Raw genomic sequence first — 17,082 nt, 5'->3', positions numbered from 1 at the left:
GTGTGTGCTTGTGCAGATTTGCACACATAAGTGTGAGTATACACACAAAAGGAATATATACATATATAAATGAAAAATGGGGATAGGCTAGGAAGATAATATGGTTAGTAAAGTTCTTGCCATGCAAGCCCAAGGCCCTGCGTTTGATTCCCAGCACCTACATAAGAAGCCAGGTGTGCTGTCCCATAACTGCAGCACTGGGACAGTGGAGACAAGCAGCTCCCTGGGTCTCAGTGAAAGACCTTGACTCAGAAAACAAGTACAGGGCTAAAGAGATGGGAAAGTGAGAAAGGAACCAGGGAACATGGGTATTTGGACTCACACCACTGAGGAAGGAACAGACTCCTTAAGGTAGACATGTGTTGCAGCTCTGTTATAAGAAATGCATTTGTCAAGCATGGTGGTGCATTTTGTGTGGGCACAATCACACAGAGAAAATATTACCCAATCTGGGAGATCATTTTAGGATCAGGAATTGTACTTAGAATATGAATGAGCTGATCAAGAAAATTGTAGCTGTGTTGGTTCTTAACAATATGACCCATTCCTGGCTAGAAACAATTACACCATCACTGGGGGACAGCTCTAGAATGTTTTTAAAATCCTTGCCATTTCTAGTTCAGCCGCAGGAATCATGCTTTTTTGTACTTGTAAATTGATATTAAATGGAGGAGATAGGTGCACTGAAAGCACATCTAGCATGAGTGAAATTGATTCCACTATAAAAGGTATATGTTTTTTTCATTGCAGAGTTGGTCAGGCGTCATGCTGGTGTGCTTGGACTTGGTGCATGTGTTCTTTCTAGCCCTTATGATGTTCCCACCTGGATGCCCCAGCTCCTTATGAATCTCAGTGCACATTTGAATGATCCCCAGCCTATTGAGGTATGTTCTGTATGGTCCAGAGAATGATCTGTGATAGCTATAATTTCAGTTTTGTATGAGTGAGTTTAAGTACACAGTAAGCAAAAGTAAAAGAATAAATAGCAAATACCACCGAGTTTGGAGGGTAAGCACTTCTAGCAGAAATCAACTGGTGAAGCACCTTTAAGACAGCTGGAGTTCCCAGTAAAGAAAGTCTCAGGAGAGCAGAGTAGGTCCTCTGGTGAAGCCTCCAAGTAAAAGAACAAATAGCAGATAGAGATAAATGGTCAAAAACAGCAGAAAGTTACCTTGAGACAGTAGCTAGAGTTCACAGTTGAGCTGAACTTGCCAGTTTTCCCACTGCAGGTGCTTTTACATCTGGGATAAACAATAGCAGCCTCTGCTGGGAGTGGTTTGTCTTCTAGATGTCCTCCAACATGGCTTCACTCTCGAGCTGACTTGCTGCTCTCCTGCCACAGAGTTAAAGGCGCGAAACAATTCCCAGACAAGGGGCCTTAGAGAATACAACATACACATGCTTGGGGCCAATTCCACTTCCAGATCCAGCTTCTTAGTGAACTGAACAGCACACCACAGTTTACCAAAATAATGTACATCCCAAAGTATAATGCTTCCTTGTTAGTTTATTTGTATCACTTGATAAATATTTCCTTGCACGTTTTGAATGTACTGCTTTATAAAGCTACTGCCTCAGCTGGGCAGTGGTAGTGCGGGTCTTTAATCCTAGCACTCAGGAGACAGGCGCAGGTGGATCTCTGAGTTCAAGGCCGGCCTGGTCTATAGAGCTAGTTCCAGGACCTCTGCAGCTACACAGAGAAAACCCTGTCTTGAAGAAACATAAAACAAAACAAACAAACAAAAAAAGACTGCTGTCTCTGATAGGGTCACATTTACTCTGTAATTATTAAAGCCTTGCAGAGACATGTTTCCCATCTATAACAAAATAAAGTTACTGTAGCTTTTATCCTTTCTAAACCAACATTAAGAGCACTGTTAGCATTAGTTACAAAGTTAGGTTTCATGTTATTGTTATTCTGGCATGTTGTATCTGGAAAGTCTCTCATCTCAATGAAGGCTAATGTTAAACTAGAAATAGTCTTGAGCACCCATGCTCCTAAGCTAAGCAGGTCACTTTGTAAGTACGGTATGTATTGAAATGTGGAAGTATATTGCAGTGCCTTGTCCCGATGTGAAGCTAGTAATTCTGCAGATGATTAGTGGTTTGGAGACAGAAAATTGACTTGCTTTCCTAACATCGTAGCATTTGCAGTGTGAGGGGTGAGGTCTACGTGGATTATAATGTAGCTGAAGATAACCAGCATTTAACTCTGGTTGTTAGAGGTTAAAACGTGCATGGGTTCATTACAGATGACTGTAAAGAAGACCTTATCCAATTTCCGAAGGACGCACCATGACAACTGGCAAGAACACAAGCAGCAGTTCACTGACGACCAGCTGCTTGTTCTCACTGACCTGCTTGTGTCACCATGCTATTATGCATAGAGAGGTGAGTTACACGTGCCATCCCGTTGATGGCGGAGAAGGAGTGTCTACAAGGTTGTAAACCTTGCTGCCATTTTAGATGTAACTGCTTAGGTAAAGTGGAGAGACTTGTTTGTTTTGACTTTTTAAGACAGGGATAGCTGTGTAGACAGGCTAACTTTGCATCGAGAGTTCCCCACCTTAGCTTCATGGTACTAGCTTTGCAGTTGTGTGCCAGCACTGACTGCTTGTGAACATGGCTTCTGAGGTGCGGAGATAGACAGTTCAGAGACAGAGCCCAAATTTAGCACAGATGAGACCCTGGGTTCAGTTCCCAAAACTGAGGTAAACAATGATGGCCTGTGCCTTTAACCTCGGGATTTTATTGGGTGGGCTGGTTGGTTGATTCTTGTGACAGTGCCTCTCTGGAACTGGAAGCCCTCCTGCCTGTGCAGCCATTCTGGGTATTTGTTTCTATATTCCACTAATCTCAGAGTTTAAAACCAGCCCTGGGTTACAGACTGATATTCTGTCTCAATAAACAAAGTAAGTGTGTCTTTTGCTGTGGTCAGTAGAAATAAGTCCCATAGAATTTTTCAGGATTTTGTTTCCATTTTTAGACAGGCAGTTTATGTGTCTGCTTTAGGACAGTTAGAAAACAAGTAAGCTGCATTAGCAGCCTGAGATAGTCAGGGTGAAAGAAAATAAACCATAGTCCAGATTGCTTCCTGAGTGAGACATTTGGGTTGTAGTGGGAGCTCTGCACTCTCCAGTCATGAAAACTCTTCATCTGGATTTACTGTGAGCGTGTGCGTGCTGTGCTCATTGGGTCAGGAGAGGGAACTGAGGTGCAGACAGTTGTAAGTGTGATCACTGGGGATAGGTGCAAGTGCTCTAGCCCATCATCTGTGTTCTTTTTTGTTTGTCTGGTTTTTGCTTTTTATTTTTAAAAAGAGTCTTTGTAGCCCTGGCTATCCTAGAATTCATTATGTTGATCAGGTGGCCTCAAGCTCATTCTGCTTCTCCCCCTTCCAGAGTGGTGGTATTAAAAACAATACTCACGTGTACAACTCATCTACAGTCAAAAATGGGCTATTACCCTCTGGAAGGAGGGAGCCAGCAAGTCTTTGTGTAGAGAAGGGTTGGGGAAATGAAGAAAATCTATGTGGTGGGATTTTAGAATTGAGTGCTTTATTACCTAACAGATTTTTTTTTCTCCTTAATGCAGATGGCCAGTCCTGATTTTGGGCTCAATTCATCAAAAATTCCAGCTCCTCAGGTACCATCTGTGGTTGGCTCTCTGCAGGTCTCACAACTCAGCCTCAGTTGAGCTCTCGTCATTTTAGCGGCTTCTTCGCTCACAGGTTCTCAACTGCCATTTGATTTCCCAAAACTTGTCTTGAAGTGTTCTCAGAATACTGATCACTTTTTTTTCTTTGAGGTCTCAGACTAGAAATAATTCAATATGATCATGGCATCATGACCAAACAGCCTAGAAGCTTGTTAAAAAACAAAACAATTCCCCTTAGAATGGAGACTACTTACCAGTAGTAATGTCGGTCCTGTCATTTCATTCATTTCAAATTATTTTGAATTCTTCCTCAAAGGCAATTGGGTTTACTGGTAGTAGGTCATGGGCCATGAATCTGAAGTCTGGACAGCCTTGTGTCTGGAGAGCCATGAAGAGAAAAGGATCAAAGGGGGCAAGTCTCAGAATCAACTTGTGACCTGACAGATTGTTTGACCACATTGCAGAAGTCAGTGTCTGTGTCTCCACAGACTGGAGTTTTTGGTGCTGAATAAGAGCCAATTGCTGAAAAACTGGGGTTTGATGAATAAATTTTAAACTGATTTGTATGTGTATACAATGTGTGATTTTAAAAATAAAGAACAACATCAATAAACACCTTGGCTGGTTGCTTTTTGCCCTAGTCCTCACAAATACTGTTTTGCACCTCACCTTGAAATGTGTTGCACTTCATATAAATGGACTATTGCTGTGTTTATGGAAATTTTCTTTTAATCTTTCTCTCTCTCACACTCCTTCCTCCTCACTCGCCCCTTTTCTCTCCTCACCCTGCCTGCTTACAGAATCATTGAAACTAATAAGACTTGGTATTTGACTTGTTTAGTGTGTTACATAGATGTAAAAGATTGTATAAGCCATAGAGATAACATTGGCAAGACTTTGTACAGATGCAGCCGATAACACGAACCATTATGTGACTGGTTTGTAAAGATTCACACACAACTTTTTACTATGGCACTTTGTACCTCCAGAATACCATTTTTTGATGTGCGTTTTAAAATTATTTTATCTTCTCATGTTACAAAAGCTGAACTGTGGGATTTAAGTTTATTTAATATTAGAATATCTGGATTTTTATGTACTTTTTTTGCGTGTATCTCTAAATGGTAACATGTTTGCCCTGTCACAACTTTATAAAGTGCAAGGTATGTTGTAGGAGGAAGAGCTGACGAATGTCATCTTGTGACACACCCTTAAAGGAGCACTACAGTATATTTTTTAGTGTCTACATGCTGAGCATCCCAACACAGCAGTGGTCTTGGTACAGTATTGAAGTGTTAGCATACACAGGCATAATCCCTGTATAGAGTAGTGCCTAACTGACTATTTCAATTGTGTAACTAGTTTAAATCCCAATAAAAAGGATTGTTTTTAATGCCTGACTTTTTTTCTTCATTAAGAGAAGACAGTTTTGTAGGCAGCAACTTTTGTGGATTACTTGCCTTCTTGGGTTTAGATCTGTGAATTTCTTCCCTTTGGCCAGAATGAATGTAACTCTGCCCTGTTGAGTGTAATAGCAGGCTCAGTGGGCATGCTCTACGTCCTCATTAGCCACGTGACTAGTGACTAGCACATTACTAGGACAGCTGAAGGCTTTGAATTGTTGCCCACTTCAGCCTTTTCTCTTTTTTCCTAGTTTGTTTATTAGTTTTATTATGGAATTTTTATTCCTCCCAAAGGAGAATACTCCAGCATTTTCTAACTAAGCTACATAAAAATATGCTTTTGCAATGGCTCCTAAGTGGAAATTTAAAAAAAATAAAAAAAGATGAAGTACTTGGTAGTCAGCATGTTCCTTAGTTAAAATTTTGCTGGGTGACATTCTAATTGGTTTCACCAACATCTTTTTGAAGTGCCAGGGTGTGACACTACCAGAAATCAAAGCATTCTGGATCCTGAGCCAGAAGACTACAGAGTAAGAGCTTTTAAAATCTCAAAAAAGCTCCGTATTGGTTTAGTCTATCAGTGACGATCTGGATTCCACTCAATTGAAAAGCAGAGTCCCTTAGTCTGAGTGCCCAGCATGCTCCCTGGTAACTACAATACCAGGTTTGTTGCTTATTGGCTTGACATTTCCCCCAGATTATGCTTGAATTTTGAAATTAAATGTTCTATCATTACATGATTAATTTTGTACAAGTGGACCCAAGTTAGGGGCAGAGAAAAGAACAAGATGGCTAATACTATCTAATGCAGCTCTTAGAATATGTGATTCATTCAGAAGGTGGAGATAGAGGATCAGGAACTATGTCAGTAAGGCACAAGCTGGCAGGGATCAGAGAGGCAAACAGGTTTAGAAAGCCATTGTTGGTTGGATTGGAAAGAGCGTAGGTTTCTGTGAACTATGAGTAAGGAAAGGAGAAAATATATGGATTTGTAAGATCAAATCTTTTAGTTTCTGAAGGGATCCTTTGAAAAAGAATGACTGCAGATCATATTTAGGATGTTTTCTTCACTATTAATGTTCAGAGAGTTGGGCCTGCCTAACACAGCAGAGTCCCTGAGTCCAACCCCAGCACTTGGGCGTGGGGGTTACCTTTGTAGATTTCTGTGGTGTTCTGAGTATTGCTCCACTGTTGAATATCACAGTAGTTTTCCATTTGCTGTACTTCAGAGTACGCTGCAGTGCCTCTCCACACCGCACATTTTAAAGCTTTTCTTATATTGGAGCATCCAAGGAATAAGATATTTTACCACTGTGCCCAGAGAATGTGAACATTTTATTGGCCTTGATATGTGCTTTCCCAAAATTGACATGGTAATGCATGTCAACTGGTTTGAGCTGGAATGCTAGTCTTGTTACTGTATTGTCAGCCCTGGTAGTTTGCAGATTTTCTTTTGTATTATTAGTATACCAGTATTCTTCATCCAGTTTATCCACCTTACTGCTATATTTTATGAACATACTATGTTGTATTTCTGAGTAACTCCACATAGCTCTAGAACCATGTGCCCCAATGCCTTCTTTTCCTAGAGCTCTGGGTCCTATGCAGTGGAGATTGTGTCGTTTTCAATACAAGGTACCACTGATGGCTCCAGTCCAACCTCAGCGCTTTGTTACCACTGACGGCTAAATGGAGATCATGCACAAAGTGGTCCATTTATGTGGAGAGACATGTAATTCGGGTCAGGATTTCTGCTCTGACTTCTAATTAGCTTTTTTTTCCTCTCTCAGTTGTTTCTAGTGCCCAGTGTTGCCCTTACTGATAACATGTTTTAGAGGTAATAGGTTGTGAAGTGTCTGGGGAGTAGAACATGATTTATGTGAAAATTAGTTGAATTTTTCTTGAATATTCTTTTTCTAAACAGAATTCTGAAATTGCACAAAGCCCTCCAGCATGTTAGCAAACAGTAGAGGGAAAATTAAGTTTCTTTGAATCTTGTTACTAGTTTGTATTTCTACAAAAACTGAACAGAAAATGGAGGGAGGTTGTAGTAGCAACAGTGCCAGAAAATATTTCACCTGGATGGAGTCAAGGTTTCTTATTTCTCTATTTCTAAATAGCAGATAAGACTAGAAAAGTAGAAGAGCCCAAGGCAGTAATCCTGAAGGAATGAATGAGATGTTTTGTGCCCATAATAACAAACTAAGGAGTGTGTTGTTTGGTGACTTGGCTAATATTAAAGCCAAACTGAGTTTGTTACTTTAGACATGTCGGCTATAGGAGATGAGAAGCTACTAGTCTAATTTTTTGTTGTTGTTTGTTAAAATAGGTAGGCCTAGCTGAATTGCACAATTGCTTTTCAAGATTTTCACACTCAACACAATTTAATTAATAGCTTCTGTTTTCTGTTTTACTTTGCATCCATCCTTCCTTACTATATCTAAGACACATAACGTGTGTTGAAATTGATATAAATTGTTATAATGACTTGGCAGCCTAGTGAGAAAGCCAAGGCCACAGGCACTCTGAGCTGCCTAGGGAGGCCCATAGCCATTCATCTCAGACTCTCCATCGCCACCTAAGGCAAGGCCTTACCTCAGGGTTGCACGGTGCCTGGCGTCTCTGCCTTAACTGTCTCCCTTGCTGTATGTATCACAGTCAGTCTCAGGCAGCCCCGGGGTCCGGGCGCACGCCCACGAGGCTGAAGCTGGCTCTGCGCACTTCACAGTCCGGGCGGCCCGCTGGCAGGGAGGGTGCGGGCAGGCGGGGCGGCCAGGGTTGGAGGGAGGGGCCGCGCCCCATGTTCGGCTGGTGACTGCGCCTTCCGCCCCGGCTCGCCTAGGCTCCCGGGATGCGCGGAGGTGGAGGCGGCGATGGCGACGATTCCTCTAGCCGGGCAGCATTCAGGCCGCTGGGCGCAGCTGGGGTCGCGGCTGCAACATGGAGGAGGAAGGGCTGCGCTGCGGTCAGCGGGCAGGTGAGAGGCCGCGGGCCCAGACCAGAGGGACTCTGAGGCAGGAGGGAGCGGGGAGCAAGCAGAGCTTGGCCTGACAGGATGCGCACCTGTGTTAGCATGCAGCCTGCAGGAAGCTCCTAGGCTCTAAATTGATGAACCACAACCCACCACCACAAGCCTGAGTCCAAGCATCCCTGGAGAGGCCTAGGCCCGTCTTTCCTTCAATTCTAGAGAGCCCCCACCCATTGCCAATCACTGGTGGATGTAAATCTGCAATCTCCCAGTCCATTGTGCTGCTCAACCACCTCATCAATCAAGCAGAGACTCAGGTCTTCCCACCCCACCAGCTATTGGCAATCTCAAGGGGGTAGTTTAGCTGGCTAGAAAGAATGGGAGATTTGAAATATCTTACTGACCTTGGGCAAGTTATCTAGCCACTCTGAGGTTTCCCCAGATCCTTTCAAATCTGTGGGAACGGAACAGAACTTTGTTCTGTGTGATGGTTAGGCTCAAAAAAAAAAAAAAAAAAAAAAAAAAAAAAAAAAAAAAAAAAAAAAAAAAAAAAAAAAAAAAAAAAAAAAAAAAAAAAAAAAAAAAAAAAAAAAAAAAGCCTGCCATGAAGAAACGACACTTACTGGGGTGGGATAAATTAGAATAACCCAATAAGTCATGTGGTAGCTTGTAAGGCTTATAAATGTCCAAACGTTTGCTTCAAAAATAAAAACATCAAGGTATTAGGAACACATCACACAGGGATCTTAATATGTAGCCCAGGGTGACCTTGCCTCCGCCTCATGAGTGCTTGGGATTACAGGCTGTATCACCACATCCAGCTTTTCAAACATCTTGTTCTGTTGGTTTTGCAACAAGAGTTGCTGCATATGTAACCTTGGTTGGCCTGGAGCTTGCTACTTAGACCAGCCTGGTCTCCCTACCACAGAGATCTATCTGCTTCTGCCTCCTGAGCACTGGAATTCAAATCCTGTGCCACACCCAAATTTTACTAAGGGTTGACACTATGCAGTGTTTGGAGTTCCTGGTTCTTCTAGTTACTTCAGCGTCCCTCAACTGTAATCAGATGCATGTGATTACCATGCACCATATGTGTGTAATCTAGACTAGAAACTTGCTGTATAATCCTGGCTGACTTTTGAGTTCATGATTCTCTTGGCCCAGCCTCCCCAGATGTGTGCCACTACACTCTGCTTATTCTGTCTTACTGTCGTTAATATATTTGCTTAAAACTGGTGTTCTGGGCTGGTGAGATGGCTAATCCTGAAGGCTCACATGATGGAAGCAGAGACCCAACTTCCACAAATTATCCTCAGAACTCTACATGCGTGCCTGTCTTAGTTAGACTTTCTCTGCTATGATAAAGCACTGACCAAAGCCACTTGGGGAGAAAAAGGCTTGTTTTATTTTAGAGCTAGTAGTGCAGCACACAAAGGGCAGGAACTCGAGGCAGGAACTGATGCAGATGCTTTGGAGGATTGTTGTTTATTGGCTTTTTTCATGTCTTACTTAGCCTGTACCCAGAAACACCACAGCCCACATCATTATCAGTTAAGAAAATTCACCACAGCCAGGCAGCGGTGGTGCTCACTTTTAATCCCAATACTTGGGAGGCAGAGACAAGCGGATCTCCAGAGTTACAGAAAAACCCAGTCTTGACAAACCAAACAAGGAGAGGAGAGGAGGGGAGGGGAGGAGAGGGGAGGGGAGGGGAGGGGAGGAGAGGAAGCTTGTCCACAGTTGAGGCTCCTCCTTTCAAAATGACCCTAGATGTGTTGACTTGACATAGAACTAAGTAAGCACAGTGCAACAGTAAATGCACATGCTAAAATAGATAAACACAATAAATATAATTAAAACTGGTTTTATAACTTAAAATCGTTCTGATACAGCTTATTGGAAATAATATTTAATGTTTAGGAATAGTTAACCAGTATTGACTTTGTCCCAAAACATTGAACACAACACACAAGATTTTATATATATGTGTATATATATATATATATATATATATATATATATATATATATAGTCATTTTTTTTTGAGACAGGGTTTTCTCTGTGTCAGAGTCCTAACTTTCCTGAAACTCGCTCTGTAGACCAGCGCTCACAGAGATCCACCTGTCTCTGCCTCCTGAGTGCTGGGATTAAAGGCGTGTGCCACCACCACCATCTGGTTTATGTTTTTGTTTTGTTCTTAATTTCCTCTTAAAGTTCCAAGAGTTAGTACTCTGCTCTGGTTTGACTTTCTCTCCTGTTCTTTTATTGGTTTTGAAGTTTTGTGTTCCAAGAACTTTTACTTGGGAACAAATTTTAATACTTAATAGTATTGTTTTGAGAGTTAAGTGAAGTTTGATATCTTATATAAAGCTTCAAGTATGAGAGCATAGGATGTAACAGTCTTAATGAGGGGCACAATGGTTGGTCACACGGCTCTCCCCAAACTGATCTGATTCTCACTGCCAAGGCTGTACTTGTTGTGGTTAAATGCTGAAAGGCTACTATTGTAGGCAGTCCATAGCTATTGCTTGGAGCCCCAGTAATCCCTCATTAACTGGACTCAGTCTGCACCCCATGGTCCAGCAGCTAAAGGGTTGGCACTGGAGACCTCTGGGTTCCAGCTCAAGCTGGTGGTTAAATATTCTGAGGATAGGCTCTGGACCTCCCTAGTGTCGTGGCTTATTCCTGCAGTGTTAAATTAAAGCAAATGTTTTCCAGTTGTCAAGTGTAGAGCACTAAATGTTATCTGTCTTTCTGGAGTCCTGTTTGGGAGAGGATGGACAGCAGACCACACACATCTGTAGGGTTGAGAACAGTGAAGATTGGTGTGGGTATTACATTTTCCTTTCATAAGAGAGAAAAATGGCCAGCCCGAGCCTCTTTTCTGTCTCTCCCACGAAGAGGCAGCTTCTGCCTCACTCCATTCTCCCCTTCCCCGTTCTCTCTCTGTCTCTCTCATTTCTGTTTCTCTCTGCTCTTCCCCCTTCTCCCCTCACCCCCTCTCCCTTTCTCTTCCATAAACCATTAAATAAATATCCAACCTCAAGAGAAGGGGGGAGGATTGTGGAAAGAAATAAAGAGCAAGAAGGTTATTCTTTGAATGTACCAAGTGCTTCTTCATCATCTTTGTGTAATTAGCAACTCACACAATACTGTGGTTAATATAGTTGTTAATGAATACAGAATTCATACCTCCTATTTAATGTGAGGATATTCCTGTTGTAATAATAACTAGCACTTAGAGTTTATATAATGCTTCTTAAAAGTTTTATTTTTAAGGTATGTGTATATGTGGGGGGGGTGCATGTATGAATGTAAATGTCTCTGAAGTCCAGGAAAAGGCGTCTGATTCTCTGGAGTTGGATCATCCAGCCTGGATCCTAGAACTGGAACCTAGGTTCTCTGCAAGAGCAATACATACTTTTAACCACTAAGCCTTCTCTCTAGCCCTCATAGTGGTATGGTGTGTGTTTGTGTGTGTGTGTGTGCATGCGTGCGCATGGGCATGTTTGCTAGTGATCAAACACGAAACCTCCTATATGCTAGACAGGTATAGTGCCATTGTGCTACATCTTCAGACTCCAAAGCGTTGCTTTGCACCTTGGAAATTACAAATATAATCTCAGACACCTTTTGTTACTTTAATTTTTTTCTTCTTCTCTCAAATGTAGTCAGGACTTTTCTTTTTCAAAGGAGGGTTTTCAATTGACTAAGAACTTAACTCTCAAACTAGGAAAAAAAATGCTGAGAAATAGAGCTTTCTCCTTAGAGAAAATAATGGGATTTGTTATTGATTTATAAGCGTTTATTGAAGGGTCACATCATGTGTGAACAATACCCTCCTGCTTGTATTCCAAGCACAGCCTGCTGCTTGCTCAGTCCTGCTGCTGCAGAGACCTACTCTCTGCTTCCCAAGTTGTTCATTCTCCCTGCCCATCACCTTTCACCCAGCTGGCTTCTCCTCACCAAAGCTCCTTTCTTCCTTTCCCAGCCCCTCCCCAAGAGATACATTCAGTACTCCTTGTCCCTGGCTGTGGTCCCTGCCACCATGCTAATGTAACTCCTCTGAGGAAGAGATCATGGACTTGCAATAGAGAAGTCATGTTCCTGTGTGTCTCCAGTGCCTGGTTTGGGATGTCTTTTCTGTGGTAGAATTTGTGACACGCTTTTCAAAGCAATAGAGATGACAGTTTTGAATGCTTTTGTGAAATGGAATGGGTTGCCATGCTCACTGATCCCTCTCTGTCTCCGGGTGCTTTTCTGTGCAGGCTTATCTTCCTTGGCCTCTTTTGGCACATGCCCATCGTCTGTGAGTTGAGGTCCTGACTCTCTTCCTGTTGAACACAAGAGACACCTCTCTCTGAAGATGAACTCGAGCGCCCCCCTTCGGAACGCTGCCAATGTTACCTTGCCGTACACGCCTCCCTCGCAGGGAGGAGGCAATGGCACTTCTCTCCAGGAGGATCTTCGAGACTTCATCCACACGGCCACCTTGGTGACTTGCACTTTCCTGCTTGCCGTGGTCTTCTGTCTGGGCTCCTACGGCAACTTTATTGTCTTCTTGTCTTTCTTTGACCCCGCCTTCAGGAAGTTCAGAACCAACTTTGATTTCATGATCTTAAACCTGTCTTTCTGTGATCTCTTCATCTGCGGGATTACGGCTCCCATGTTCACTTTTGTGCTGTTCTTCAGCTCAGCCAGGAGCATCCCGGAAACATTCTGCTTCACCTTCCACCTTACCAGCTCAGGCTTCATCATCATGTCCCTCAAGATGGTGGCTGCGATCGCCCTGCACCGGCTCCGAATGGTGCTAGGGAAACAACCTAATTGCACGGCCTCCTTTTCCTGCATCTTGCTCCTCACCCTGCTTCTCTGGGCCACCAGTTTTACCCTTGCCACCTTGGCTACGTTGAGAACCAGTAAGTCTCACCTTTGTCTCCCCATGTCCAGTCTGATGGCCGGGGAAGGGAAAGCCATTCTGTCTCTGTATGTTGTTGACTTTACCTTCTGTGTTGCTGTGGTGTCTGTCTCTTACATCCTGATTGCTCAGACACTTCGGAAGAATGCTCAAGTCAAAAAGTGCCCCCCTGTGATCACAGTCGATGCTTCTAAACCACAGCCATTCGTGGGGGCAGCTGTGAAGGGAGGTGGAGATCCTACGCAGTGCACGGTGCCGGCTCTGTACCGGAACCAGAATTACAACAAGCTGCAGCACGCTCAGACTCATGGGTACACTAAGAATCCCAGCCAGATGCAGATTCCTTCAGCCAATCGACTCCAGCTGGTATCAGCCATCAACCTTTCTACTGCCAAGGACTCCAAAGCCGTGGTCACCTGTGTGATCATAGTGTTGTCTGTCCTGGCGTGCTGTCTTCCTCTGGGGATTTCCCTGCTCCAGGTGGTTCTGTCTGACAACGGGAGCTTCATCCTATACCAGTTTGAACTGTTCGGATTTACTCTGATATTTTTCAAGTCCGGATTAAATCCCTTTATATATTCTCGGAACAGTGCGGGGCTGAGACGAAAAGTGCTCTGGTGTCTCCAGAACATTGGCCTGGGCTTTCTCTGCTGCAAACAGAAGACGCGACTTCGAGCCGTGGGCAAAGGGAACCTTGAAATCAACAGAAACAAATCTTCCCATCACGAGACAAACTCCGCCTACATGCTGTCTCCAAAGCCACAGAAGAAATTTGTGGACCAGGCTTGCGGCCCAAGTCACTCAAAGGAAAGTGTGGCAAGTCCCAAAGTGTCCGCCGGACACCAGCACTGCGGCCAGAGCAGCTCAACCCCCATCAACACCCGGATTGAACCTTACTACAGCATCTATAACAGCAGCCCCTCCCAGGAGGAGAGCAGTCTGGGGAAGTTACAGACGGTCAACTCTTTCGGGTTTGCCAGTTCGTACATCGCCATGCACTACTACACAACGAACGACCTGATGCAGGAGTACGACAGCACATCGGCCAAACAGATTCCCATCCCCTCTGTCTAATCACAAGGCTGGGGAAGAGGGCGGTGCTTTTCCAAGACCGAACAAGCCTTGGGAAGATGTTGAGGCCAGTGGCAAAGCAAAACTTGAAGAGTTGGCTGGAGAGTTGACCGTTAGATTTTCTTTTGTCTGAGATGTTAGCATCTGGATTTGCTTCGTGGTTTCCTGACATTTTACGAGTTGATGTAAAAGCTTGTTTCCATTTTTGCCCCCATGTGTATCCCAGTCTTTTGTACTGAACTACTAAGAAGACGCCAGGAACAGTCCTGTGATGGCAGCCTTTCTTTCAGTCAGTGTTATGGGTCCTGAAATACGGATGGCCGCATCTTTAAAGGTGTCTGGAAAATGGTCTTTCCAACGTGTTGTTTTTATAAACATATGGAATTTGACTCTTTGAAGTACTGAAATAGAAAACAGGAGGCTTTTTTTTTTTGGTGGCAAGTTGATTTAAATAAAAAGCTTATTGTTAAGGCAGAGACTAGAAATGTGTTACTTGTACCGCTGTCCTTATAGGAAGCTCTCAGCCAGTGTGAGGCCCTCCCCTTATAACAACACAGAGTTGGAATTCTTGTCACTTCTTAACTGTACCACATTATTATTTTGTGTCAACTGAGTAGCTAGCTTTACAAAGTGTTTTTGATAGTTAGCAGTTAATTGCTGTTTCAGAAGGATCTTAACTGGGAATCCACTACGGAGCACTGTTCTGAGAGAGCAGACACGATGTGTCTCAGCAGTTTGTCTGTGGGAGGCAGTGTATCCATACATTTAATACTAACTACCCTTATTTAACAAGACGTAGGGATACACTTGTGGAAGGGGGGTGACGTAGGCTTTCCTTCTGTTCGAGGAGAATTTAGTAGAGAGCCACCTGACAGTGTTCATATAGATATTCAACAATAACCTTTCGGGTTTAAATATTGCTATGGAAAAAAATTTCAAGGTGATCTATTAATATTTTCAGATGGAGGTTTTCAAGTTTTTCCTTATTCTATTTGGGGCTGGAGATTGAGCCTAGGTCCTTGTGCATGTTAGGCAACTAGTCTATCACTGAAGTACACCCCTTACCCCAAACTAATTGTTTGATATTCTCTCATTAACCTTAAACTGGAAATGAGCAACAATGTTATTCCTACACCTCAGACTAGTTTTCTTAGGTCCACTGATGCCTAGGAGAACAACTGTGAAATCACATTTTTAATGTAAAAACATTTTGGTCATGCAGTTAGAATTTGAACTCACTAACTTTGGATTTTGGAATGCTAACTGTTAGACCCAAAACAGAGTATCTTTACAAACTGTTATATCCAACTAGTATTCTCAAAGCTCAGCAGTGCAAGGAACAGAAAGCCCTCAAATCAGAACACTCTCTCCCGGGCTCTGCCCAAACTCCAAGATGGCAGGAGGTGCTGAGAGGTGGAGTAGCTCCTGAGCCAGAGCAAGCCTAGCTAGAGCTAGCGGCTCCAGCCACAGTCAGCTCAGGGCTCACCTAGAGCTGGTCTGCCTACTTTCCCTTCTCTTCCCCCCTTTCTCTACTTTTCTACCAAGGTTTATAGCATATCCACTCTCCTTTATCTTGGTATCTAGATTCTCTTTGGAAATCACTCTTCCCTGTGGCAACTGTGTTTTATAGATTCAGCACAACATGGTTCCCACTAATATTCCCCTGAGGCAGATTCAGCAAAGAACTAAAATATCGAAGACATCTAATATCCTCTCCCAAAATCATTCGGAGAATTTTGGCAAATTACCAATTAGACGTTTTTCTTTTCTTTTCGGACAGGGTTTCTTTGTATAGCTTTGGCTGTCCTGGAATTAGCTCTTTAGACCAGGCTGGCCTGAACTTGGAGATCCTTCTGTCTCTGCCTCCCAAATGCTGAGATTAAAGGCTTGTTCCACCACCACCCAGCACCAATTAGACTTTTGTCTTAATTGAAAACTTAGCATTAAGTCCAATAAAGCAAGCAAATTTGTAATAATACCAATGCACACTTTTAAAGGTATATATCTTTGGGGCTTGGGAGATGGCTCAGAGGTTAAGACTCCTTGTTCTTCCAGGGCACCCAGGTTCAGTTCTCGGCACCAACACAGTGGTATAGCCACCTGTAATTCCAGTTCTCTGGGACCCGACCCCTTCTCCTGACTGCCATGGGCACCACATACATATGATGCACAGACGTAAATGCAGACAAAACACTCAAACACATTAAAATAAAATTAAATCTTAAAAATATTTTAAAAATTATGTTCATAAAAAAGGTATTATCTCTTTTGAGGGAGCAGGCGTTTAAAATGTGACTTAACAAAAGACTATAAAAATTACTACTTGTAAATTTTTAAATGCTAGGTTTCCTTGTGTGACCTTTATGTTTGAAATGATTTGACCAGCATGGGGCCCATTTTTAAGAAGTAAAACTTACACAACAAAGAAGACAGAGCATGCACACAGAGAGTGTTCAGTTTCTTTATGTTCATCAAGAAATTATTTAGTTTGCATGCAATAGGTAGTGGGCTAGATTCCTGGCTCCCCTCCTATCTTTAGAGAGATAAAACTTGTTTCTTCCTAAGCTCCATATGTCTGTCTGTACCAGTATAATGGTCATATTGACATAGGCAGACATATATAACTTGTCACCTCATAAGGGCTAAAAAATATTATAAGTCAAAGTAATGAGAATTCAGTTGAATATGATTAATTTGCAGGATACATTAATTTTTCTCTTGAAGCTTACTGTGTGCAAATTATATATCTCTAAAATGTTTTATAATAAGTGTTCTCATGTTAACCATTAGGCCAGATTTCTATTTCTGATGTTTTAATGTGCTTTTAAAATAAGTTTGGAAAATAAAAATACTGCAAATCCTAACTTTCGGGTCTTTTTTTGTTTGTTCTGATTTATTTATTTATTTATTATTTATTTATTTAGAGACAAGATCTTACTATATAGTATAGGCTAGCCTCAAACTCCTTCTCCTACTTCCTCATCTCTGAAGTAGCGTGTATGCTAGCACACGCAGCTGAAAAATCAAGTTTCCATATGGTGTCCTGTGCAGTCTTTCAACTGTGC

The 17,082-nt window shown here is 42.6% G+C and overlaps 2 protein-coding genes across 2 annotated transcripts in view; both read left to right on the top strand.

Moving 5' to 3' along the window:
- Psme4 (proteasome activator subunit 4) overlaps positions 1–5,050 on the top strand; it is a 123,203-nt gene extending 118,153 nt beyond the window's left edge. Inside the window, exons 45-47 of the mRNA XM_050123880.1 lie at positions 751–884; positions 2,253–2,391; positions 3,595–5,050. Coding sequence (XP_049979837.1) covers positions 751–884; positions 2,253–2,387 — 269 coding nt within the window. The 3' untranslated portion in view covers positions 2,388–2,391; positions 3,595–5,050. The remainder of the gene's footprint in view (positions 1–750; positions 885–2,252; positions 2,392–3,594) is intronic.
- A 120-nt stretch (positions 5,051–5,170) lies between these two features.
- Positions 5,171–16,881, top strand: Gpr75 (G protein-coupled receptor 75). The gene is made up of 2 exons (XM_050123881.1): positions 5,171–8,037; positions 12,297–16,881. The coding sequence occupies exon 2, from the start codon at positions 12,395–12,397 to the stop codon at positions 14,018–14,020; it is 1,626 nt and encodes a 541-aa protein (XP_049979838.1). The 5' UTR covers positions 5,171–8,037; positions 12,297–12,394; the 3' UTR covers positions 14,021–16,881.
- Positions 16,882–17,082: the final 201 nt, after the last annotated feature.

This window comes from Alexandromys fortis, unplaced genomic scaffold (genome assembly GCF_014885135.2).
Source record: "Alexandromys fortis isolate MF-2015 unplaced genomic scaffold, M_Fortis_MF-2015_v1.1 scaffold_210, whole genome shotgun sequence".
Lineage (NCBI taxonomy): Eukaryota > Metazoa > Chordata > Mammalia > Rodentia > Cricetidae > Alexandromys > Alexandromys fortis.
This window is presented reverse-complemented; position numbering and strand designations above follow the sequence as displayed.